Source organism: Meles meles, chromosome 7 (genome assembly GCF_922984935.1).
Source record: "Meles meles chromosome 7, mMelMel3.1 paternal haplotype, whole genome shotgun sequence".
Classification (NCBI taxonomy): domain Eukaryota; kingdom Metazoa; phylum Chordata; class Mammalia; order Carnivora; family Mustelidae; genus Meles; species Meles meles.
In genome coordinates this window covers 3747727-3775126 of record NC_060072.1, presented here as the reverse complement: position 1 = coordinate 3775126, position 27400 = coordinate 3747727, and the positions used below count along the sequence as shown (strand labels likewise).

General features: G+C 44.8%; 1 protein-coding gene across 1 annotated transcript in view; it reads left to right on the top strand.

Moving 5' to 3' along the window:
- The window catches only part of ATXN10 (ataxin 10), a 160705-nt gene that overhangs the window by 46043 nt on the left and 87262 nt on the right, over positions 1-27400 (top strand). The window contains exons 6-9 of the mRNA XM_046012551.1: positions 7393-7473; positions 14089-14254; positions 23210-23318; positions 25243-25412. Coding sequence (XP_045868507.1) covers positions 7393-7473; positions 14089-14254; positions 23210-23318; positions 25243-25412 — 526 coding nt within the window. The remainder of the gene's footprint in view (positions 1-7392; positions 7474-14088; positions 14255-23209; positions 23319-25242; positions 25413-27400) is intronic.

Genomic DNA, 27400 nt, shown 5'->3' with positions numbered 1-27400 from the left:
CTAAAAATGTTTGCTCCTTTTGTTTGTACGTGTGAGGGATGTTTTCGTGCTCTTAGATAACCCGGGGTGAATCCACGGGTTGGGTTTGGGTGTTGGAATTCAGCTGGATCCCACAGCCCAGGAAAGGTGCCCGGGCGATCCTGGCTCATGCGCTATCTTTTTCAGAGATCATAACTCATTTGTTTTCTAGTAGAATTGTCTGCCTTATGTTCCTCACATTCGACCCCCTGAAGAGGTTATTTACCCGTCAAACAGGAGACCATTTGTTTCTGTGGCGGCTTTGGGTGTTTTGTCTCGATTACCGACAGAAGCAGCTGTGGGCTTGATTTCCCAGAAATCAGAATAGGAGAGTGGCATCCGTTTTCTGGAGCAGTGTTTAAATCAGATTCTTCATTTAATTAGGGAACTGTAAAAGAGTTTTCTGGGTTTTCAGAGTCACTGAAGCCTGTTTGATTTGTAAGTATAGCTTTGACATTGTGTGTTTATATGGAAATGAAAATAATAAGTGGCTCTTATTCGAAAAAGATTTCCCTAAAACCTTGACTTCAGGAATACCTGTTTACCGACATACTAATCTTTTTTTTTTTTTTTTTTTTTAACATATGCTCCTTGAAGCTTAGAGAGATGGCTTTTAGCACCTTCTGCATGACGTAGAAACAGCACACTGCGGATCGTAATGAGCCTGTCTGTAACTGTTCATGCGCTTTAACACCCGTGATAAATGAGGAAGACTGAGAGAAAGGAGGAGATGGAAGGACAGACCTTCGTGCATTTTGGGTTGTAGCCAGTATGGAAAATGATGTAAAAATGTGGTCAGTACTTTGGCATCAACAACTCGATTTGTGAATGTTAGCTTTTCTGCAATCACATTTAAATGATGAATTTCAAGGTTAGACTCCAGAGTTTTGCCTCTGACTGCCTGCGTGAGTCAGTTTTGGCACCAGAAACAGAAAGTAGTAGATGAAGCAAGCCTGTGACCCTCACGCGCAGAGGGAGAATTCAGCTTCTGTGTGCTTGTGTGTCTGTCTGTCTGTCTGTGTCTGTGTGTCTCTGTGTGTGTGAAATTCAGGACTTAGCAAACGGATAACTTTTCTAGTTTTTTTCTTTTCGTAAAAGAAATCCATTTCTCTGATACCCCTTCTACTCTAGCTTCTGCCTTTGCTAGAGAATATTTGTGACCCTCCCTCAAGGCCATCTGTCATATTTTCCGTAAAGTTTGGAGTGTTACTTGAGTCTTACGGTCTCTAGATGTCCTTGTGGCATTTTAGGTTTCCCATTAGTGGGAACCCCCCCCCCCCACAGGACTACCACAGAATTTCTGAATTTGCAGACATAACTGTTCTGCATGAGAATTCAATCACAAATTTAAAGTCTGTTACTTAGAAAACATTGACCATGATTGGGTCTCGCATCTTTGTCTTTGGTTTCCCTTGAGCAGATGTTTGGTGAGAAAGTAACTGCAGTGAATTCTGAATGAAAGCTGAGAATTTTCCTTGTAACTTTAGGCAGCGTGCTGGGATGGAGAATATATTATATTTAGAAAAACAGTCTCAGCAGCGAGCACAGACTTACCCATAACGGACAGCCGTGCAGTTACCACTTTGCAGTTGCAAGAGAAAATCTCCGTCCCATCGGCATCTCGTGCTCATTGCCCTGTGTGTATGTTGGCCACGGGACTCTCCACTGAACGTTAGCCCATAAGGTGTAGCCAAGAGCTCTAGGGGTTCGCGTGGACGTCCACACAGAGCGCTTTCTTCTGCCTTCTGTGTAAATTGAATGTGAGTGGCAGCTCTTCTTGTCCTCCAGATAGTTAAAGGAAACATGCCCCATCTTCACTCACCACGGACATTTCTTCTTTGTGGAGCAGAAGAAAGACTGGAGAGGGCGGCTCGACGGTGGCGTGTGCCGCTCTTGATTCTCAGGGTCGTAGGTTGGAGTCCCACGTTGGTGTGGAGGTAACTTAAAGATAAAATCTTTAAAAAGAAAAAAGAGAACGGAGGAATTTTATCCTTGATCATTTTGAACTGAAGGTGGCACAAAGAACCGGACCCTAAGTTCTCCTGAAACGTCTCTCCAGAAGGGCTGCGTGAGCAAAGGGCGAGCCCTGTAAAGGGGAGCATTTTCAGAGGCGCCACGGAAGGCAGAGATGGAGCTCTCGTCTTGACTTTTGGGTAATGGGGGGGTTTCCCCAGGACACTCAACCTCGGTGGGCCTCTCTCTCCATGTGGCCTTATTTCTCAAATGAAGGGACTGCTTTAGATGAGACGTTTCCAGGCTTTTGAGCTTCACGCCCCGCGTGGTGAAAGACGTGCAGAAACTCACTGGAGTGTTGGTTTGGCACAGGAGCACTGGCCAGCAACGCTGTCTTCTCTTGCTGTCACTCTGAGCCTTGAATGGCCGTCCTTCTCCTGCCCTTTTCTAGGTAGCCTCACGGGAAGATGACATTCTTGCCCTTGGCTCTGACGGCTTTGCGTTTTTAATGATCTTTGGTGAAAGCGAAGGAGCTAGTATTCAGTTCTGGTGACTTCTAAAACATATGGTTTTGCATTTGACCGGAAACCCAGTACCTAGGAAAAACTGCCCTTTTCCTGAGGATCCGATGCTCTTCTATCTCGAATTCCTGAGGTGGACGGCGCTCCTTCTCCGCTCAGGCTTGTAGGAAACTCGGAAAACTTACAAATGCTCACTTTACACGTAAACTAAGTCATGGAGACACTGATTGAGTGCAGTGTCCCAGGGGCTGCTCGTGGCACTGGAGATTCACAGTTCGGACGTTACGTCTTAGTGAGAGACACATAATGACCCCCCATAAATGTGTACCGCGCCGGACGAATGCTTTGAGGAAAAATACGCACCATGTTTCATGTACTGAACTGTTCTTAGAGGGCGCTTGGCTCGCAGGAGACAGTATATAGTGTTTGCTGTTTTATTAGTAGGAATTTAAATATGTTTGCCCAGAAGTAGCTTCCGGTACAATGAAATGTGTCTGACTTCTCCACCGAGCTGTCCTGCCCAGAGACGGCCATGTTTTCACTCCTGCCTAGCAGGCTGTCTACAAAGCAGAAATAAATTTGAGATGAATTTTCCAGGATTACGTATTTAGTTCTTTGATAGATAGTATATTCCTGTGGCTCAAGTCTCAGAAAGCTTAGTTTCCTTCCCAGCCATCTGCCTAGTTCCTCCGTCCAGCCCCATCCCCTGAGCAGCTGGGCTGCTTGCTTGCTTCTCAACACACTGTTGCGCCTCTTGCTTTTCTTAAAAATTTCTATATATATATTCTCTTTTAAAAGATTTTATTTATTTATTTAGAGGGAGTGTGCGAGCAGGGGGAGGGGCAAAGGGAGAGGGCGAGAGAATCTCAAGCAGGCTCCAGGCCAAGCACGGAGCTCTGTGTGGGGCTCAATCCCAGGATCCTGAGATCATGACCTGAGCTGAATCCAAGAGCTGGAGGCTTAACTGACTGAAACGTCCAGGCTTCCTGAGCCTCTTACTTTTCTAAGCAAATAGTGCACGTTCGAGATTTTTCCATGTAAGTATATAAAGAACTTTCTCTATCTTCCTCTGTGTGAATATACCGCAGTTTATTTAATCGGTTCCTTCCTGGTGAACATTTAGGTTCCCAGTGTCCCGTAAATACAGAATTCGGCAGGGACAGCCTTGTGTAGGCCTATGTCATACTGCACATGGGCTGGTGTGATTGTCCCTTAATCCGTTAAGTGCGATCATGAGGTCAAAGGGAATGTGCTTTTTGTATTTTAACAAACGCTGCCAAGTAGTCCTTCATAGCTTCGGTACCAGTATACAGTCCTGTTGGCCACTGGAGAGGACCTGGTTTCCTGTCGCTGCTGACAGAGGGTGCTGTCAGAGAGGACGTGCCAGGCTCCGAGGGTTAAAACGGTATCATTACAGAGTTTCATTTGTATTTTCCGTCAGAGTTTGAGCACCGTTTTTATTTATACGTTGAAGAGCCCGTTTCTCTCTTACGTGCGTTCTTGTTTTCTTTACCATTTTCCCATTTGGATGTCAGTTGTGTCCTTACCTGTATGTAGGAATATTTTCTAAGTTTGGGCCAATAGTCCTTTGTGTGAAACAAAATGCAAATTTTTTTCACTTCTTTGTCTTTTGACGTTGCATGTGGCTTTTTTTCTGTCTAAATATCTTTGATGTTTTTGTAGATGAAATGGTCAGTTGTTTTTGTGTCCCGTAGATTTTCGGTAGTGGCTATAAAGATCTGAGTTCTACTGAAGTTTTTGTCCACTGTTGTATCATTTCAGCTTTGAGGTTTAGGCATTTGATCTGCTCGTGTTTTTTCTCTGTAGAAGGGTCAAAGCGTGGGTCCCCTTCCCTTTCTGCTCTAGACGCTGCTGATGGTCACAGCATTGAGCCGCAGAGTGGCTCTCCCCCGCCCTTCCCCATTACCTTCTCCCTCACCGCCCCACGCACCTGGATCCTTTTCAGCTCAGGTTCCACCTTCTCCTTCCGAGTGTGTCTCCGTCTGCTGTTGGGCCTTAAGGATATTATAAACATCCTGCTCAAGTCACATTATCACACACATATGAGAGTATTTTGTTGGTTTAAAAGGAAGTTCGCCGAAGTAACTTTAATTTCTCATAGTCTGACTTGGGTCTATTGTTCGTTTTCTGAAAAACTATGGTTTCATATATTTTGGCTGCTTTTATAGTTGTTTGAGGTAGGAGGGTAAATTGTTGTCCATTATGCCTAGAATTGGAAGTGGTAGTTGGAGATTTTAACATTTGCTTTTCAGCGATCGACTGGAGCAGACCGACTTTAGTGTAGACGCGGATGATCTCAGAGCCGTCTTCACGGAGCGGTATTATAGAGCATTGCGGTATTATAGAGCATTACCTCAGCACTTGCAAAATCCACTTTGTTTTCAGCTGCATGTGTAATATTCGCCAAGATCGATCGTAATATGGGCTGTAAAAATCTCAGTAAATATGCAGAAAGGATTACAAACATACAGATACAAACATATAGTCTCTGACTCCGGTGACTTCATATTAGAAAACCATAATCACACGGTACTGAGAAAAATTCCAGGCTTTTGGAAATTAGCTCATTTAAAGAATCAGTTTGTCAAAGAAGAAATCATAGGGCAAATTAGACAGTCTTTCAAACTGAAGGATAATGAAAATACAGAGTTTGGGGAATAAAGCCAAAGCAGGGCTTGGAGGGAAATGTATAGCTTTGAATGTTTCTGCCAGGAAAGAAGAAGGGTCTGAAAGCAGTGACCTCCGTGAAGGTTCTTTGTGAAGAAGACAAGAGCACAGAAAAACCGGAGTAAGTGGAAAGAAGCAACTGATACGAGATCAGGGCCAAAAATCGTGACACTCGGAACAGAAGTCAGTAGAAAAAATGAACTAAGGCTAGTCTGGTTCTTTAAGAAGAGCAACACAAATTGATCAAAAAGAAAGGGAGAGGACGCCGGCTGGCATGGCGAAGGAGGGTGTTGTCACAGCACCGTGGCTGAAGGATGGGAGGGCCCGCGGGGGGGGGGGCCAGTCGCATTCCGAGATGGAGGCTCTCCGTCCTGAGTCCCTCTTTAAACCCTCATTGCCTTTCCCTGGTTGTAGTTCCCTGAGCCCACTGCCATCCTGTTTTTCCATGTCCCCCTTCAGGGAGGGACTCATAGAACACCTCCTCCAGCCTCTTGAATGTCTTGCCCTGACCCTCTGGCTAGGTCAGCTTTGTTATTTCTCTGTTCCACAAAGCATGTGTGTGTTGCCCCTAAGACATTTTTGTCTAATTCCCTATTTATGTGTGGGCTTTTCTCCGCCGTTAGCATTTTGGAATATGGATTGTGATCTAGCTCCTAGCACAGTTTTGGAACATTTGTGGTGTTTTTTAAAATACTTTTTATTTTTTAGTATTATTTATGTATTTGTTTTTTGAGCGAGAGGGAGCAAGCGAGCACAGGGGTAGGGGGAGGGGCAGAGAGAGAGAATCTTAAGCAGGCTCCACGCCCAGTGCAGAGCCTGACACTGGGCTCCATCCCAGGACCCTGAGGTCGTGGCCTGAGCAGAAATCAAGAGTACCATGCTCAACAGACTGAGCCACCCAGGTGCCCTGGAACATTGCGTTTTTGAGTAAATGGTCTTCCGGGAAAATGTTTTGAGCTCCAGAAAGGTGAATCATGAATGAGTTTTAGGATCGCTTTTGTGTACCCGGCTTAAAATGTGCAGTCTGATGACCTACCTGAACTGGTAAGAAAACTGAGCATTTTGAATATATCCATCATTACTAGAAATACCGTTTATCTAAGTGCTGATCAGTTATTTTGAGGACTGTGGAAGAAATAGAACACGTTTGGATTTTGCTTTTATATGAGTGACACTGTGTTGTGGTAGTTGGTACGGTTCATTTGGTTATCATACTAAAACACATAATTTCAATTGTATTTTTTTAAGTGGTTAAGTAAACTGTGTTCCTAAATGGAGTTAATGCTTTACAGTCACTCTTCAGTGCTGTAGCCTTGGTTATAAACGGTATATTCTTTAGTTCTTAAGCCTGCAAATACGCCCTCTGGCCAATATGATTCAGAATTAATTAATAATGCTCTTCAGTCTTTTTAGTTGTCACAGTGGTACTTTAAAGAAATACGCTTATAATCTCTGCCTCGGGGTTTCCATAAGTTGATCTTTGAGTTTAGATGAGTGCGTTGCTTGACAATGAGGATGTTTTCTTGGTAACTCGAGAGCTCTTCCAGACGAGGTGATCAAGCCAGTGTGCCTTACTGGGTTGTTGGCATGTGTTTAAAGATTTTATTTTTATTTATTTATTTGAGAGAGAGAGAGAGAGAAAGAGGGAGAGAGAGAGCATGAGAGGGGCAAGGTCAGAGGGAGAAGCAGACCACCGGCTGAGCAGAGAGCCCGATGTGGGACTTGGTCCCAGGACCCTGGGATCATGACCTGAGCCGTAGGCAGAGGCTTAACCCACTGAGCCACTCTGGTGCCCCGTTGGCATGTGTTTAAATAAGACGTGTGACATGTCCATTTCCCCAGTTAATTTTAGCACTTCACCTTCTGAGTATAACAATTTATTATGGTTCCTGTTTATACCTGAATTTGTAGCTAAATTTCATTTTATAGTTGAAATGAAACTTAGATAGGACCTAGTGTTGAATGAATTTGAGTCATTTCAATAAATTTTTCCGAAGTAAAATTGGAGAAACCTATTTGGAGGGTTTTTATTTTCTTCTAGCTGCTAATGGAAAAATGGGACGTGACCCTCCTAAAACATTTTAAGATTACAGCAAATGAAGGGTTCAATAAAAAGAAGTACTTTTATGTGTAAAATGCCCATCAAGTCGAGAAGGCATGTCCATTGTACTATGTTTCTAGTAACCACACTTTCTCCTCCTTTTCTTCTTAGGTTCTTGATTATTACAGACCATTTTCTGAAAAGCCCGGAATTGGTGAAAGCGATGTATGCCAAAATGAGCAATCAAGAAAGGTAACCCCAAAAACCAGTGTGGTTTTAAGTATTTAGCATTCCATACACAGTATCCTGTGCACATGACTGAGAAACTGTGTGGTTTCGTAGTTGGCACAAAGTCTCTAAATACATGTTTCTGTGTCAGTAATGGTTTTAAATTGGTTGGTTGACATTTCAGCTTAGCCACAACAGGCGGTAATTTACGTGGGGCTGCACGATCCAGGTTGGCGCCATCATTCAGTAAAGGCAAACTCAGAAACATCCAGAACAAAATGTTGTGCTTGTCTTTTCATTGCAGTTGATTTGAAATGCGCTCCTGTGTTCACGCCACCGTGTAACGATTTGGGACGTACCCCACGCACGTGTGGTTTTCGCTTAGTTCTCTCAGACAGAGACTGGGTACCCATCTGTGGTCTTCCAGTGTGGTGGCGGGAAGAGCACTGCCCTCGGAGCACGGAGACCGTGGCTCCCTGCCTCCTTGTGATGGTCGTTCCTTCTGTGACCAGAGCCGGGCCTGGAAGATGAGAGGAGGGACTGACGTGATTCCCGGGGCCCCGGGTGACTGCCGTAGCTCATGGGTTCCCTAGCCTTATGGAAAGCTTGCCTTAGGAAAAATAAAACTTAGTTCGAAGTCACAGATCTGATGATCAAAAACTTGAGAAAAATGTTAATCTTTTGATTGTGGTCAGAATTTTATAAATGCTGTGGTTTTGAAATTCTTACTTATCTACCTGGCTTCCAACACTTAAGCTTTTACACTCCTTTGTAGTCTCATTAAGGGAGATTTTTTCTGTAATAGCTTTAATGAAAAGGAAAGTTCGTGCTTTTAAGTCAGTTTAAAGGCCGTGTTTATAAATCCAGTGGGCCCCGCCCCCACAATAAGCCGCATATTTCTGTTGCAGAAAAAGAATCATTTGTAGCTTTTTTGACCTAAAACAAGTGACATGAAGAGCAGTGCTGTGAGTTGGAAAGTTGCTTTGCCGTAAGGGATACCTGGACGCTGGGAGAGTGGTACGGGCGTCAGTTTTACATTTTCCATAATCCTGTTGAGGGCTCCGTTTTTAAACTGCTCCATTATGTAGCCAAATGGAGATGCCAGATTGAACATTTTCTGCTTTTACTTATAAAGACGTCGTGGCCACTGCTCCCCTTCAGGCCGCGTCTGCCTGCGTGCCACGGCCCCTTGTGGCTTTTCTTCGTGGGACGTGCTTTCATTCCTCGCGCCGTATGTCCTGCATCATACCGTGTGTGCACCCGTGTGCTGCTGTGGGACCCTGGCGTTGGGCTGTCGGCCCTGCGAGGGCACGGGCTCCACCTGCTTCTGCCAGGGTAGCAGTGTTCCCCAGACGGTCCTTGGCACGTCGGGGTGCTGGAAAAAGTTGTTGAGGTGAAACCGTGAGGAAGCGAATGAATTTTCTCACTCGCGAACAGGTGTGTTCCGGTTAGCGCCCTGACTCCTGGGATGCCTTCTGCCGAGGTGGGACCCTCGGAGCCCTCCAGACCCCCTCTGGTGGCTGCTTCTCGGGCAGCGGCCTTGCTGTGGCTCCACCTCTTGCCGCCTAAGTGGCGTGAGGCCCTCCACCGTGCAGCTTCGTCTCTGGTCTCTTCCCCGCTCCCTCTCCCACCCTGCTCCCGGTTACCACATTACAGCGGTGACACAGAACTTCTGTCGTTCTCGAGGCCTTCCCTGTGATGTTGTGCTTTTGCAGATGGCCTTTTCTCTGCCTGGAGCGTCCTGGCCACGGCGTCTCCTTCCGGTGAAGGTGCAGCTGAGTGTTGAGCTCAGTGATTCATGGGTGTGAATACGTGTGGGTCCATGTATATGCAGGTTTCGTTTTTTTTAAAGATTTTATTTATTTATTTGACAGACAGAGATCACAAGCAGGCAGAGAGGCAGGCAGAGAGAGAGGAGGAAGCAGGAGAGCCCGATGCAGGGCTCGATCCCAGGACCGTGGGATCATGACCTGAGCTGAAGGCAGAGGCTTTAACCCACTGAGCCACCCAGGCGCCCCAAGGCAGGTTTTTAAAATAAGTACAGTCCTGGGGCGCCTGGGTGGCTCAGTGGATTAAGCCGCTGCCTTCGGCTCAGGTCATGATCTCAGGGTCCTGGGATCGAGCCCCGCATCAGGCTCTCTGCTCCGCGGGGAGCCTGCTTCCTCCTCTCTCTCTGCCTGCCTCTCTGCCTAGTTGTGATTTCTCTCTGTCAAATAAATAAAATATTAAAACAAAAACAAAAACAAAATACATGTTAATCGACTTGTGTTAGCAGTAAGGCTTCTGGTCCACAGCCAGCTAGTAGTAGTTGAGTTTTGGGGAGTCAAAAGTGATAACCTGGAGTTTTGACTGTGGGGGGGCGGTCGGGGCCCCAACCCCTGTGGTGTCCAGGGGTCAGCTGTACACTCATGCTTTCAGGCCCTTGTCCGGGCTTGTGTGAGCTGTTTGTGGTGACTGACTCGGGCAGTTGGCTGGAAGGCCTGACACATTCCGTGCTGATGGCGTGTGTGCTGGGGTGTGTGCGTGGGGGAGGGCGCAGGGATGAGGGGAAAGGGGGCCTGGCAGGAGCACTCAGTCTGCAGTCAAGTAGAGCTCATGGGTTCCCTGTTGACTCCTTTTCAGGCAGTAATGGTAAGTAGTTCTGTGTTCACAGTTGTGCATTCACAGATTAATAGCAGTGAAAAAATTAGCGTTTTCCTCAGCAGGGGTATGTAATGAATTTCTTTCCTATGCATCCAGAATGGTGCTGCCTGTCGTGTTTGTGAGAACTGAGCATGTTCTCCGTGTTCTGTGGTTCAGATGAGGAACTTCCCTAGAGACCCCTGGGGAGACATTCCGGTACTTTTGGGAACACACATCAGAGTCCCCTGAGGAATGCCCAGCCTGGGGCCCCCACCTGCTGAGTCAGAGCGTCCACTTGGGCTGGGGGCTGCCAGATTTAAATATGTTTGATGATCAGTCAGTAAAACAGGTAGTGAGTTCACTAAGTGCCTAATGGTGGTCCCTGGGGCATCACAGTGACGGCGTGGGTGGCTCCGGAGGGAAAGTGCTTGGAATGTCACCATTCATCAACTCCAGACCACTCGGTGACAAGTTGAGGATAGGGAGTCAAAACCTGTTCACGTGGTTGACTCAGCAGAAACCAGAGTCTGCCTGTATACGATTTTCTGGACCTCCTTTCCAATGAATGCCAGTATTATTAGATGAAACTCGCTGATCTTGGAAAATGCTTGGGTGGTTCTCAGGCTTGTAGTCTGTATAGCAGAGTAGTGGACAGGAGAGGTAGTTCCATGGCTTGTGGCTTGGGGTCAGTTGCCTGCACCTGGGGAACTCGGATCCATCTGTAGAATGAGGATAAGAACGGTAGCTGTCTGTGAAATTGCTGTAACTGACTGAAGTCTACAAGGAAGCGCTCAGTGCTTGGCACGCGGATATCTCTCGGTAGATGAGTTGCTGGTTCTGCCTCTGTGCATCTACAGCTCGTCCTCACTCCCCTCCCCCGTCACCACTGCTGCTGTTAGTCCTACTGCTCGGCCACCTGGGCTTTTCCTCCAGGTCATCTTGCGGCCGTTTCATTCCCTCCTCTGGAGACCCTGGGGGAATCGGTGCCCTTCCTGCCCTCTGCCACACTGGGCTCTGCGGTCTTGTAGGGTCAGGTGTTTGTCCCGGGTTACAGAGGTAGCTGGGGGAGCGTTGGAATGCAGTCTGCTGGATGCCAAAATCAGTGATCTTCTTCCCCACGGCACAAGAATTTCTTCTCTCTGTAACTTATTAAAGGACGGGAGAGATTTTCAGCCATACTTCTGTACCTGTGTCTTGGTTAATTCAGGTGAACGAAAGGTTGGGCCTTTGTGGGCACAGCATTCAACAAATGGCACACGTGGAGCCCAGAGGTCACTCATGGTTGGTGGGAGCCAGCGGTCCTGAAATTTAAATTACATTTTATTTCTGGAGTTAGAGAATATTATTCGTGCCCTGCTCATAAAACTCCCTCCCTCACGCGTCTCCCGTCCTTCCTTGTCCCTCACTCCAGTCCTCTCATAAAAATCCACCCACTTCAGGACAGCCCAGGTGTGGCTATTAAAATTGTAGCCTCCATTAATTTAAGCGTGACTTTCAAACAAAAATTTTGCTACAGAATTTCCCCCAAAACCCTGCATGTGTATATATGTTGCCTTTTTTTTTTTTTTAAATGAAACAGAGCCTCATTTTGAGGACAGACTGTGGAAGTGTTTCATCAGAAGTGGATCACAAAGATTGCGAATGACGGCTGGCAGTTGAGGAGAAAATCCTAGAAGCTCGAGACTGAACTGAGGGGTGTGTCTGGTAGCCTGAGGCTACCAGGATTCTGGGGTTTAAGGACGCAGGACTTCCACACCGATGTGTGGCTGTGGACAGCTAGTCCCTGACCTTTTTAACTAGATCTCTTGCTTTTTCATCCTTCACTTCAGAGGGAATAAATAAATCAGCGAGTGCACAGCACTGTGTTCTGTCAACCTTTTCAAGGAAGGATTTAGTGTGGTTCCCCCACAGCTGGAAGAAGTAAGACATTTCCCATTGTGTCCCATTCTCCCGGGCTCTGCAGGACGTTTCTGTACACCTCCGGTTCCCTGTGGTTTCTGGCTTGGACAGGAGGTGGCAGATAGAATGCACCACCAGAATAAGTGATTTTGAAAACAGTTTCCTCCTTGAGCTGGGAGTGCCCCACACGTGATTCCTGTATTTGATGAGAAGGATGGTTTTCGATGGTGGCTCGAAGTAGAGGGAGTTGAGAGCTTGATGGGGACTCGAGTTGGGAGGGCCCCGAATGGTTGGACTCACTCCCTAATAACAGGAGCCCCTGAAAGTTTTCGTTGACAGAGAACACAGTAGAAGTAGGATCATTTAATGAAGTCTCATTTATTCTCAGGTGATATTTAAGCTTGATTTGTGTTTTCGTATTTTAAACATTTTTTATTTTGTCCTTAAAATCACTTGCAACTCCTCTGCTTAGCTGTCCTGGGTTATAACGACGCAGTAGAGTGGAGAGGAGAGAGAGGTCTGAGGGGTGGATGGCCCCTGGTGAGCTTGTAAGGAAGGCTGTGTCTGTGCTGACCTCTCAGCTCAAGCTTCCAGGTCTCTCTCAGAATGTCCCCTGGGACATTCTCCAGGGGTTCCCGGATGCTCCAGGGTGTTCCCAATCCTGCTGGACGCGCTCGGGTACCACGCTGGGCCTGCCTCTTCTGTCTCAGACCTCATGCAGCTCCTTCATGATTTCTTACTCCTTTCTTCCTCCTTCTTTTCTGTTCTGAGTAATAGTCCACAAGGTGCTCAATTCCCAGAAACCAGAGCTCATGACGTCTCATACCTACAATCATTGCCACAGTGTCGCAGGCTAAAAGGAGTATTTTTAGAGCAGACATTTGGGTTCCTTAGCTGGCCTCCTCCCTGGCATTCCCGGAAAGTTACCGGCCTGGGAAAAGTGGGAAGCCTGGTTTTATGGCCCGAGACGACCCCATTCATTTGTAAAGTTTCTGTGTGAATAAGGGAGAATGAAAATATCCCAATACTGAACTACTTGTTGTTCTTCTGTGCTCAGTCAAGGGCATTATTTGTCTTCTTTTGAATTAGTCGTTGCTGTAAGAAATCAGAGGCCTTTAGGAGTCTTGAAAACCCGTATGGTCTGTGTGTGATTTTTCCAGACTGATCATCTTTCCTATCATTTAGCAAAAATACAGGAAGAGTTTGGTATAGTTTTATTCCACTTCGAAGCTTACAGCAGTAAACAAGTTCTGTTTGTTTGGTAAGAAATGCTCCGAGCCTACTCTAAGCGTATTTTCCCCATTTACGAAGTATCTGCGTCCTTTCTTGTTTGGAAGTAAATGAGAGTTATGCATTTAATCCCAAGTCACAGTGTGATTCTGGGGAACATCCTGCTTGGTTTATGCTGGATAGCTGCCCTGTGTAGGATACATTTTTTTTTTTTCTCCGAAAAGGAAAGAGTTTGTTGAATAGGAATACTTACGGGATCATTTAAGTGTTGATGTAAAATGTCATGGGTTTAGTCTCCAGATTTATGTTTTTATGAACTAAAATAATGAAACAAACAAAGCCAGCCTTTACAGGAAGGCCAGTACAGGGAAGAGCTGAGGCCCGTGGCCCGCGGGGGAGAGGAGAAACCCTGTGCGTGGATCCCGACACGGAAGCTTGGCACGTGGGATCTGGGCAGGTCAGTCTGCCTCACTGAGCCCTGTTCGCCGTGCGGAGTGCAGGCCAGTGATGGTAGCTGCCTCTCGGGGATCGTGTGTGTCGAACGTTTGTTAGCCCAGCAGTGAGCCGGGAATCGACGTTATTAGTCCACTGAACCTTGCTGCTGTTGTCATCGTGTGTGTTACAAAACCTAATCGGACAGCATTTCTGAAATGTTGAGCGAAGGGCTCACAGGAATGCATTAGAAAAGGTGCTGTCCCATCAAAGAAGCCACAATTTTAAAAAATACGTAATTGATGAAGATTCATTTTATTCACACAAAATATTTCCCTTAGCTAGACATGATAAAAAAGTGAGAAATTTAAAAGTAAGCATATTCTCTTAGAATGCGCTCTCAGTATTTCTAGCATTGTATTACATATTCACGTGAAACTCTTGTACGTTGTACAGAGTTACATTGCTGGACCTCATAATTGCGAAATTAGTGGGGGATGAGCCGTTGACCAAGGATGACATCCCTGTGTTCCTGAGCCATGCCGAGCTGGTCGCAAGCACGTTTGTGGACCGGTGCGAGATGGTGCCAAAACTGACTTCCGAGCAGCACGTGGACGATGAGGTAAGAGGACGGATTCCTTAATCTTGGACGGGAGAGAGCAGGGAGATTTTCTGACCCAGCTAGGCCCTCTCTGAGAATTCTTTAGTAAAAGCTTTAAAAAATACCGCTTGAATGATGTGTGGACTGCTGTGGATTGAATGTTTGTGTCCCCTCCAGACCCATTGCAGACTTGACGGCCAAGGTAGTGGTCCTTGGAGGCTGGGCCGTGGGAGGTGAGTAGGTCTTAAGCGGGGAGGCCCCAGGAATGGGATTTGTGCCCTTATATAGAGACCCTGCCATCATCCTTTGCCCCGTCACTGTGTGAGGACACTGAGAGGTCAGCCGTCTGTAGCCTAGAAGAGGGCCTTCATGAGAATCCAGCCGTCACGATCGTGGACTTGGGTCTCCACCGCCTTGAGTGTCGTTTTTAAGCCGCACAGTCTGTGGTATTCTGTTACACGGCTAGGATGGGTGAGGACAGTGTCCTTGTTTTAGAACAGTGAAGAGAATATGGCAGGGGAAGACAGTGCCCTCATTCCTGCCGTCCAGAGTTAATGACCTGAAAACAAAATTCTTCTTCTTTTTTTTTAAAGATTTTATATATTTATTTGACACACAGACAGAGATCACAAGTAGGCAGAGAGGCAGGCAGAGAGAGAGAGGGGAAAGCAGGCTCCCTGCTGAGCAGAGAGCCCGATGAGGGACTTGATCCCAGGACCCTGAGATCATGACCCAAGCTGAAGACAGAGGCTTAACCCACTGAGCCACCCAGGCGCCCGACCTGAAAACAAATTCTAGCAAACATGTTTTTCCAGGCAGATAACACCAAATATATATGTTCATCTGTGCACACACAAATATATATGTATTAAAAATGAAATCAGGCTGTGCTGTTTGTAAGTTTCTGTTTCTTCTTCTCCTGCATGTAAGTTTTATGGGGGTAGGAGTTCAGACTGTTACTTTTATAGTACTGTGCACACAGCAGGCACTTAGTCTTTGCGGAATGAAGTCCGTGTAACATTAGAAGTGAAGAATTTGCCACAGTTCATGTGTCCAGCTGTTAGCTGGACGATCGGGTTGTTCTTATTTCTGTTTCCTGAAGTCAGTGCTACCGTATATGTCTTGGCAGTTCTATCTTTGTACCTTTCCGCCCTTAACCCAGGAGCGGAAGTGCTGGGTGTTAAGGATACATCCAGTTTTGTGTTGTCTTTTTTTGTGTGTGTGTGTGAAGATGTATTTATTTGCGAGACAGGGAGTACACACACTTGGGATAGGGGAGGAGCTGATGGTGAGGAAGGGACAGAATCTCAAGCAGACTCCGTGCTGAGCACAGAGCCCGATGCAGGGCTCCATCCCTGGACCCTGAGATCATGACCTGAGCTGAAATCAAGAGTCGGATGCTTAACTGCCTGAGCCACCCAGGTGGCCCGGGGTATATCCAGTTTTAAAGCTTTTGGTATACATTTCTAAATTGCCTTCCAGAATGTTTGTTTCTTCGGTCATTATAGGACGTTCCCGATCATATACCATCCTGTACTTACTCTGTTTTATTTTCCTCGAGGCTGCCTTGGATTAGTCCAATCTTTACTAAGACGACGGAAGCATTGATACATCCTTCACACTTGAGAAATTCTCATTATTTTTGTCCGTTCCATCCCCCTTCCCTTCTGTCTTCAAGTTAGAATGGTTCTGTCTCTGGAATACGGCGCAGCAGTAGAAAGGAAGGGGTTTGTGGTGGGACAGCAGAGAGGAATCACGAGCATACCGCCTGAGATTAGCCAGACCGGAGAACGTATCTTACGATTCCATCTCCGAAATTCTGTGGAAGGTGAAACTCACTGATACGAACAAAGCAGATCTGATGTCGCCTGGGGCTGGAGGGGACGGGGCAGATTTGACGGTGAAGGTATGAGGGTATGTTTTGAGTAAGAGAAATGTGATACGTAGCTGCGTACCTTGACAAAACTGTCCGGTGCGCTCAAGATGGCTGTGTTTTACTGCATGGACTGTATCGCACTAACACTGATAAAAACATTTCTGTGCTGATGGGAGTGGCGGGTGGAGAGCGACTCACGCGGGCAGTGGGGTGGGGAGACGGGAGGGACTGCCCTTCCGTGGGGCCATCCACTGTCTCCGGATCCCTTCGTGTTTTCTAGATCTGTGTGTGTGATTCCGTGAACCGGTTCACTCCCTCTGCATGCAGCCCATGCTTGCGACTCTGGCAGTAGATTTCCTTCTCTGTGACTGTACCTTTTTCCCAGGTGACTTTGCCCTGGGTGTTCTGTACGCGTCCTGCAGACCATGTTGGGTCTCGCGGACAAAGCCGGTGTTTTCGTTCTCATTTCTGTGATAGGAGAGGGCACCTCTTGGCTCACGGGAGCCTTTCCTTTCTGGAGATAGATTTGCCTCTGTTTCCAGCAGGAGGAGCGGTGAGCTGTGCTTCAGAAAGTTGTAAAAATTAATGCTCCAGGAGACAGAAAAGGAAGTAAAACTTGCTACTTGTAAAACTATAGCTTTAAACTTTTTCAAGACCCTGGCATTTGCTGTATAGATGACTTCAGTATTGTAATAAGAAATTACCTGATGGAACTTTGTATATGGAGGGAAATTTGTATTTTTCTTTCAGGCAGTTTTTTTCTCTAAAATGGGAAGAATTACTGTATATTAATAAATAGAAATTTGTAGGCAGTTTTCTTTTGAAAAGCCCAGAGAGTTCACTTTTTAAAAAATCATTGATCGGGTACCTGGGTGGCTCAGTCGGTTAAGTGTCTGCCTTGGGCTCAGATTGTGGTCCCCGGGTCCTGGGATCGAGCCCTGCGTTGGGCTCCCTGCTTGATAGAGAGTCTGCTGTTCTCTCTCCCGCTGACCCTCCCCCCGTTCATGTTCTCACTCTCGCTCACTCTCTCACTTCTCTCAAATGAAAAAAAATTTTTTTAAAAATTCATTGATCTATACAGTCATGACTGGGACGTATTAGTGTGTATGTGTTCTCCTTTCAGTCAGATGTTTTTAAAGAAAAGGTGACCTCCCACCTCGGTATTTAAATGTACCATACACCCAGCAGTCTGCTGGAGCCGGCCTGCACGGACTGACCGAGAGTCAGGTAATATTCAGAAATCCGTGAGCTGCCTGTTGAACTCCTGGCAGCCTGATACCCGCCGTGGTGGGAGTATGTCTGCGGCGAGAGTCAGAGGCAGCTGCCGGTCAGCGCTCTGCGCTCCTGCCTCCCCTTCCCTCGCCCCACAGCCAGCAGACCGGCAAACCTCTCGCTTACCCAGTTGTGATGTCCCTAGGACAGTATACCCAGTAAGGGTCCCATGAGGCTGTGACCAAAAAACTGGAGTGAAAATGTTGTCTCGGGGTCATCTGTTGTGTATTTGTGTAATCATTTGACTTTAAAATCCCGAGGCTTGTCCTCAGTCTTCCTTAACAGAAATAGTTTCGGGTCCTCACTTGAACGTATGTGTTTCTGGCTTGGTATTTTTGGGTACTTGTTTCCAGTGTCTGAGAACGTTGTTGTTGGCACGAAGGCGCTGCTTATCCTGTAGGACTTAGGGTTCAGTCCAGCTTTACCTTGAGTCTTAGTCCTGTCACTCGTATGGGGCATGGCCTTTCCTCTGGAAGTTAAATAAGTTCTTTTTCGTTCTGTAGTTTCTCGTATTCATCTGTTACGAGAATTATCCTCAGGTCGGGGGTTGTTCATTCTTTTATTCCGTGCAGTGGCTAACTTACGTTGTAGTATCTGTAGTATCTGTTAACATAGTATTTAACAAATACTTGTGGAGTAAGAAAGGGTAATCTTTCATTCCGCAGACCGATAAGGGATTAAATATTTGTATTGTGCAAATGATATTTGCTTATTAAATACAAAAAATTCACACTGAAGTTAGTGAAACAAAAGTCCTCATTCCCGTCCAATCCCTGTGTGTTTTCTATGGACATATCAATATATACTTTTTTCTCTCAGAGATTTTTGTAAGTACATACCTGTTTTTTTGGTTCATTTCTTCTTCTTTTTTTTTTTTTAAGATTTTATTTATCTATTTGACAGACAGAGATCACAAGCAGGCAGAGAGGCAGGCAGAAAGAGACAGAGGCAGGCAGAAAAAGACAGGGGGAAGCAGGATCCCCGCTGAGCAGAGAGCCTGACGCGGGGCTCGATCCCAGGACCCTGAGATCATGACCCGAGCTGAAGGCAGAGGCTTAACCCACCGAGCCACCCAGACACCCCTCCTTTTTTTTCTTTAACAATACTTTTTTTATTCTTTTTTTTTTTAATACTTTATTTATTTGACAGAGAGAAATCATAACTAGGCAGAGAGGCAGGCAGAGAGAGAGGAGGAAGCAGGCTCCCCGCGGATCAGAGAGCCTGATGTGGGGCTCGATCCCAGGACCCTGAGATCATGACCTGAGCCGAAGGCAGAGGCTTTAACCCACTGAGCCACCCAGGTGCCCCACTTTTTTTATTCTTCAACTTCTTTTTCACCTAGCCTGAAGTGTCTCGTACATCTTTCCAATTTAACACATGATGGTGCCTTCATCTCCTTCTCCCTCACAGTTGAGCAGAATTCCACTGGACAGAGGAGATGGAATTTTCTTGTTTGTTCTCTGTCACCGTACACTGTAATTGCTGCCAGGGTTTTCCCTCCGACCTTTACAGGTAATGCTGTCGCGTGGGCGTCTTTGCAGTTTTGGGCAGGTAAATCTGGAAATGTGAATTCCCGGATGTTGACTTGCTGAGTCAAAGAGTGTGTTCATTTAAAATGTTTAGAAATACTTGTAAATGCCAGACAAAAGAGCATGGGAGTATATGGGTTTATAGCCTTTCCCTAATCTGGCTTAATTCCCATTTCTCTGTAACTGTTTTCAGTATCTAGCATGTTAATTGGCTTTTCATGTTAGGTTACCTTCTAAAATACATTTAATAATGTTTTTGTCATATATACAGGAAACTTCCCCCATAGTTAATTTTTTGTTTGAATTTACTTACGGTATTCTCAGCCTTTTAGAAGTTTATATTTTTGTCTTCAATCTAGTTAAGCTTACCAATTTTATCCTTATGGTTTCTGAAGTTTTTTACATATTCAGTAAAACCATCTTCACTTAGATTGTGGAAATATACACCTGTATGTGCTTATCCTTTTGGTATTTGATCCACATTTTTAACTGAACTTCTTTTTGAGCAAGGAGGGAAGTATAGATCCAGGTTCTGTCTTTGGGTGATTCAAGAGTCTGTAATCTTTGGTAAAGGACCGCTTGGGTTTGAATCCTGATTTCCTCTGTTACTGGTGTGTGATCTTGGAAGTTGCTTATCCTCTGTGCCCCAGTTTCTCTGCCTGGAAGATGAATAGTATTTTGACGTAAGCATTTACGACACTGATCGGTACCTGGTTAGCGCTCCCCAAATAGTAGCTGTTAATTGTTACGTCAATACCGTTAGGGAGTAATCTCGTCCTTTCCACTGTGTTTTAATGCTGCCTTTGTCCTATATTACATTCTTGTATGTTTTGGGATCCATTTCTGTGTTTCTGATGTTTTACAAAGAGAACCAGTGAGATACTAATAGCTATCAAAGAATCCTGAGAGCCGCGTGTTTACGCGCAGTGAAAGAACGCTGGAGTGGTGTGACCCATAGATGCAAGTGCTGGTCCGTGTGCAAGGCAGGAACGAATTGCTTTCCATCCAGACCCAAGGAATCTGTTTTTCTGTGGACAAGAGTCATTTGCACCATTACCACTTTTCTACAACTTCGAATATTGTAAAATTGTTCAGAGACTCCAAAGGGGGAAGTTAACCCAGACGGATCATCTAGACAGGAGACTAATCTTTTTCCCCCCTTTTCTGCCCACTGCAGAGGCTTGTTCCTTTGATGTGCCTGGGTTTGTTTTCCCCAGTGCCCGATTTAATGACTGCAGTTGTGGGATACTTAACAAATACTAGAAGGGCATCTCAAGTATTCCCCTTAGGTTTTAAGAGAATCATTTTCCTGGCTTTTTTTTTTTTTTTTCCATTGTTGGTTTCCAGATGCTCCTTAGAACACATTGTTAATAAAAGGATTCTAATAATTAAGATTGGGAATGTGTTAGGTGGAACTAGATTAATTTACAGAATTTAGGAGCTGGAAGGAAACATCTACATGATCCCTTCCAACTCTCTGATTTTATTCTTTTCTTCTTATCATGGAAGATTTTAAGCAGACTAAGCGAGAAAAGCATCCTGAACCCTGTCCCCCATGTCAGTTCATTACCACTCTTGTTCTGTCCGTGATCCTAGCCTGATCTTGTAGTAACTGCCCTGGATTGAAGCAAAATTTGGACATGTCTCATCAGTGCGTTATTTTATATATATCTTTAAAAAAGATGAGGAGTCACACCCAAGTCAGCTATAAGCACACCTAAAAAATGAGCAGCATAATTATAATATCAAGTAAACAACACTTGGAGTTTCCCCCATCATCTAATAATTTTGCTCAAGTTTATTTCTTGGAATCAGGATACAGAGGCCATGCGTTACAATCAGTGGTTATGCCCCAAATACCCATTCGTGTAGATATGTTCCACTCTTGCCCTCTCCTTTTCATTTTTTCTCCTTTTTTCTTCTGCTAGCATGTTTGTTGAAGAACCTGGGTCATTCTTCCTGGAGAGCTTTCTGCAGTTTGAGTTCTGATTTTATCTCCACGGTGGTGTTTAACACATTCCTCTTTTCCTTGCGTTCCTCTGACTACTAATAATTCCAGGGAGCCTGTTCACATCTGGGTTAAGTTTTTGTGTCTTTTTTTCCAGTAATGCTGTATTGTTGGTGATATGTGCTTTCATCAAGAGGCAGATAACGTCTGGTTTGTCTTTTGTGAGGTTACCTGGATTAGTTCATTCTTTGGGAGGTTGTGGAATGGTGGTATTTTGACTCTTAGCATTTACAAACGTCTCCTAATCAACGGTTGGGTTGTACAAGGTATAATCTGATTCCCAGGCTTCAGAGTAGTGAGTTGGTTTTACGGCATCAGCTGTGAGGTGGTTTTGTTTGGATTTCTTTCTTTCTTTCTTTCTTTTTTTAAATATTTCATTTTATTTATTTGACAGGCAGAGATTACAAGTAGGCAAAGAGGCAGGCAGAGAGAGGGAGGAGGAAGCAGACTCCCTGCTGAGCAGAGAGCCTGATGCGGGGCTTGATCCCAGGACCCTGGGATCATGACCTGAGCTGAAGGCAGAGGCTTTAACCCACTGAGCCACCCAGGTGCTCCGGTTTTGTTTGAATTTCATCGCTGTTGTGATGTCATAGTTTTAAAACCGCCTGGTTTCCTTTTTTATTTTTTTAAGATTTATTTATTTATTTTAGGGAAAGAGCCAGAGCACGAGAGGGGAAGCAGGCTCCCCGCTGAGCATGGAACCTGACATGGGGCTTGATCCCAGGACCCTGAGATCATGACCTGAGCCAAAACCAAGAGTCAGACGCTTAACCGACCTAGCTACCCGGGCATGCTTGAAACCACTTGATTTATTTTCAGTCCATTTTAGCTGTAATTCTCCCTAGTGTTCTAATGCGCCATTGCCAGCCAGTGGGTGCCTCCTCAGTCTGCCTCTGGTTCCTTCCAACGTGATCCCGATCGTCTCTATCGCCTGTTTGCTGTCTCGTGACAGGCTGTCCAGGATCCCATGACACATATTCTGACCTAGATCTACAGCCAGCCGGCCACTTCTTGAAGGGGGAATGGCATCCGCAGGTGACAGTCTGGGCAGCTGCCCGTTCACAGAGGCGTGCTGACGCTGCACGACCTCTGTGGGGTTGCTCCAGAGTCTTCTGAATGTGGCTGAGATCTCCTCCTTCTCTTCTGGACATTTCCCTAAACTCATTCACGAGCAAGTGAAAGCTAGAGTAAAATTAAAGATACAGGGCATTAAAAATGTGTGTTGTGGGGCGCCCTGGTGGCACAGTCAGCTGAGTGTCTGACTCCTGATTTCGGCTCACGTCATGACTGCTGGGTCATGGGATCGAACCCCGTGTCGGATTCTGCACTCAGTGCAGAGTCTGCTTGGGACTCTCCCTCTCTCTCAGACTCGCTCTTTCCCTATAAACAAACAAATAATTTAAAAATACATTGTTTCTTGTGGTTTCTTTTGTGATTTCAGAATGGTAGATTAGAATATTACCTTCAAATCTCGTAACTGGAGAGTAGTAAGCACACGTTTAGAATTAACTGAAGGAAGTAGTTTATTTTTCTTTTGAAGAACGTTATCTTTATGACCTGAATTCATAGTATCTGCCACTTTTTACCAAATAATGTGCTCTTTAAAAAATGAGAGTCGAAATGTGTACAAAATTGGATTTTACCACTTTCTTCAGATTACCTAACGCTGTGTAGTTGGTTGTTTCTGGTTCATTTGGTGCACTGATGATCAATTCTTGAGTAGTCACACAAACTAACGTTTGCAAATAACGTTATCTTCCCCAGCCTTGTAAGATGCTGCACAAAGGTCTGTATTACCCAGAAATAATGTGCGTTCTTGCCGCCAGCGTTCTTTCAACCACAGCATTTTATAGGATTCCTGTGGACAAAAAATTAATGTATTTCATGGACTAGTTGTATCTTTAAAGTAGAACTTGCTTGCTGGGAATGCTTTAAAAAGAAAGTATTTGCATAAATGTTATGTACGTAGCTAGTAATTTTGAACATTTATTCCACTGTTGGAAGGTATTTTTGCTTGAATAAGAACTTTTCTGACTCCTTGCTCCAAGAAGACACATAATGACACATAATCTCGCGTTCTTGATGGCAGATGTTGCTGTTAGGAGAAATGACCGTTCACATACAGATTTAATACTTGTGTTTCGTTCTTGGTCGTTTTGTTTTCTCTCGTTGGATGCTGTCTTTCCCAGCACCAACTCTAATATTTTTCATAATATTCCTTTCTTTCACCGTTACCGATAACAGTTGCAAATCATTTAGCTTGACTTAAAAGTCATGCTTTCTATTTTTAGGAGGCGTTGGCCACGATCCGGCTTCTCGATGTCTTGTGTGAAATGACCACGAATACTGATCTGCTCAGTTATCTGCAGGTTTTTCCTGGCTTGCTGGAAAGAGTGATTGGTGAGTGAAGTATCCCACCTGCTGTTATTTGTAATTAAGGAATCTTTGGCTTGTCACACTGAAATGTAAGCCCAAACTCAGATCCTTAATTTTCATTGTATTGTTATATTTTTGAGATATTTTGAAAAAAATTTTTATTTGGTGGGAGGGAAGAAGAATCACTGTTTTGATTCCAGCTCTGGCTTCTGCCACTTACCTGCTGTCAGGATGCCTGACCAGTAGATGGGAATGTGATGCCTGTTACACATGGTGTATTTATGGATGTTTCCTTAGTAGTGTTGTGGCGACGTGGTAGGAGGGTAATGATGGTTGGGGACGGTTTGGTGGTGGGGGTAGTTTCAGCAGTGATGATGGTGATTTTTATATTCGTTTTCCAAATTTGTTAAGTTTATTTTTCCCAGTTACTTTTATAGGGCCCAAAGGAGAGTGCCTTACACATAGCGATTATGTATTTGGTTCTTAACCATTGGTTGGCATACCATCTTTGCTAAAAAGCTATTTGCAAAATCATTCAAGTAGAACCTGTTCTTGTGGTTAGCCATGCTTATGGTGTTGTTATTCACTGTTTGCTATTTTTTTCCTTTAAAAAAGGATTATACTTGTTGTGGAGATGCGTATGCTAAGAATGATGAGTTTGTATCGAGGTGGGTAGATGACTCAGCAGTGAGCTATAGGAGATGTTTAGACTCTCATGTTAGTGTTTTATTTTGAGTGCAGTGCTTTTAGTGGTAATTAAAATGAAACACCACAAACCTGGGAAACAGAATCTTTTTAAAAAAATGTGTGCTTGGAGCCAGGGCAGACATGGGTTGTCATTCCCAACTCTGCCAGATTACTGACTTCTCTGAGCTTGATTTCTTCATTATAAAATTGGGAAAGTGATACTTGCCTTTTTTTTTTTTTTTAAAGATTTGATTTATTTATTTGTCAGAGAGAGAGAGTGCACAAGCAGGGGGAACAGCAGGCAGAGGGAGAAGCAGACTCCCCGCTGAGCAAGGAGCCCGATGTGAGACTTGATCCCGGGACCTTGGGATCATGACCTGAGCCAAAGGCAGACACATAACCAACTTGAGCCCCCCAGGCATCACAATACTTGCATTTAATAGGTTTGTGAGGGTGCTAAATGAGATAACGTGGAAACACTTAAACACAGCTTCTGGAAGATGATCTATTTTCATATGCTGTCTAGAGACATTTCATAGAGCATAATATTGTTACTTCTTTCGAATATGGCTAGAATAGATTTACAGAGAGTATATGTTACCTTTCGGTTATCTGGACAATGAGGAAAAAAATCAACGTACTTCTTGGTTTCTGTCATACAGCTCATTACGGAATAGGCACTGATTGTATTTTAGATGTGGTTGACTGTAGTTCTCACCTGAGTTCCTTTAGAAAGAATTTGGGATGGGAAACCTGCTTATAAGATTGCAGAAGGTACCTGGGTGCCTCAGTCAGTTGGGTATCTGGCTTTTGGTTTCGGCTCAGGTCATGATCTCCTGGCTGGGGGATTGAGCCGCTGTGTTGGGCTCTGTAGCTCCGTGGGAAGTCTGCTTCCCCCTGCCTCTCCCCTCATGCACGCACATGCATGCGCGTACACGCTCTCTCTTTCTCTCTCTCTCTCTCTCCAATAAATAAATAAATAAATCTTTAAAAAAAGAAAAAGATGGCAGAAAAGTTTTAGCTAACTTTTTTCTTTGTGGATAAATAGAAAGTCCAAGTTGGGATAATCGTTACGGCTTATTGCCCCAAAACCAGAGTCATGAAAAAATTTCCAGCAAAAGAAGAGTTTTCTAATCATTAAAGGTATTCCACCTTTATTTTATTTTTGTCCATTAATATAAGTTAGACTTGTATCTGGAAAATCAGTACAAAATCCTAAAAATTTTCTTACGGAAAATAAAGCTTCCTGTTTTCCTTACAGATCTCTTGCGACTGACTCGTGTAGCTGGCAGTGACAGCGCAAGCCTCTTCAGTGGCAATGGCTGCGTGAGGGCGGAGGGCGACATCTCCAGTGTGGGGGAGGGGTTTAAGTCTCATCTCATGCGTCTGATCGGAAATCTCTGTTACAAGAATAAAGACAACCAAGACAAGGTAAGATGATTTCCTGGCACGTGACGTATACATGTGGCTTTGTTGAGAATATGGTATTTAGAATTTAGACTATATCCATTTTTTGGAATGAACGTTTTCGAGTGTTCAGAAGGTAGCTTAAAATAATATGTGCACACATTCCCACAGATACGCATCCTAGGTCACATTTATTTATATCAGGGTTTGTGTTTTTGTAATTTTGCATTGTATTTTTTCTTTAGTGTGTTTGAGCCCGTCTCCTTTCTCCTAAATTGTCAATGCGTGTCCTAAGCTGGTGCATTTAAACACACTCTTAAATCATGTAGAGAACAGTGAATAAAAACAGGTAGTTGAAGTGCCTAGAAATTTTCGAACACATGGTAGACATTTCTTAAATAGTAGTTATTATGGACCACTATCTTAATCAAAAAACAAAACTTTAATTGTGACCTACCCTTAATGGATGATAGCAAATAAGCATTTCTTTCTCTTTTGAAATTGATACACTATTTAAGTATTGAATCTTTGGAAACTCAGTAGACTGCCATTGGAAACTTCTGTTGTGCTCAATAACTAACTTAGAGGTCACTAGACTGAGGACATGAGAAGGTGACGAACAAGATGGCAGGAGAATTGGACCACATGCTTCACACTGAACTAACTAGCCTGCCTGTATTTTCCTCGTGTTTTTCTTCGGGCAGCATTTGTTTCATCAAATACAAATACATAGGTGGCAGATCCTGTTTTTCCAAGACGGCTGCAAGAACGTGCCTGCAGCGTGACTTGCCATCCTCCCATCAAGGATTAGCATTTGTTTCTCCATTTTCTTCAGTCTGGAGGGCTAAACCTCTGTTTTGACTAGTCACATGTGCTGGGAGTGATCTCGTATCGTTTCTGATAGAGCCTGGACTGGTCTGGCATATTCCATCTCTAGTCTCGTCAAAGCCGGCTAACCGTGTCAGATGTATAGATCCCCTGAGATCACTGTGCTGTGATTTGCTCAACCTGCATGGAGAGAAGCCCTGGAGGGTGAGGTGGAATGAGGAGAGAGATAGAGCCGTGACAGGGAACACCAAGGCAGTGGGCCTATGAGCAGGAGACCGACTTGGAAGTTTTTTCGGTAGTTGTGCAGTTCCTTAGTTCCTTAGTTGCACGGCTGATGCCACATGAATCAGCGATGGCCTGCCTGGGAGAACCCTTTCTGAATTTGTGACCCACAATATTGTGAGTGATAGTCCCAGATTGGGGGAAAAATGCCATGTGGGTTCTGCTTCTGTTAACGGTCCTGCAAGCTGCTATTGGACTGCACCTTCCCTGCAAATGAGAATTCTAAACTCTGGACAAAAGACAGCGCTATGAAGATAATCAAATTGGACACGAACAGGCAGATTTTGGAATTGAATCGCCCCTCAGAAGAAGGCAGGGGCATAGCGTGTATACTGTGCAGGGCACTTAAAACTCTTAGAGAAAATCTGCACTCCCTTTATCCTAAAGAAGAAATGGCAGTTTGGAGTTAAGCACAGCCATTGGAAAGTGAAGAAGGGACCTGTGGGAAGGAGAAAGCAAGCTCTAAGTTCTGTGTATCAGCTGTCTGAATCCATGCAGATGCCTGAACCATGTATGTAGGGCAGGATCCAAGCAGCTAAGCTAAGGATGAAATAATCGTCCTGAGTTTTGAGCTACCACACCAGAGTTGACCATGTAAAACACCCAAAAGTGCTAAAATAAAAATATCAACCTATTTTAAGGAATATAATAGAGTCCAGAGTTTCCCCAGCATAGTGTTCACAATGTCCAGTGTACCATTCAGGCTTACTCTAGGCACAGGAAAATATGACCCATTCTCCAAGAGAAAAAAGACAATCAGCGGAGACTACAGTGATGCAGAGGCTGGTTTAGTGGACAAAGATTTCAAAGCAATTGTAACTATGCTCGAGAATATAAAGGAAGGTATGCGTCTAATGAATGAAAAGATAGCGTAAGTCAGCAGAGAGATAGACACCAAAAAG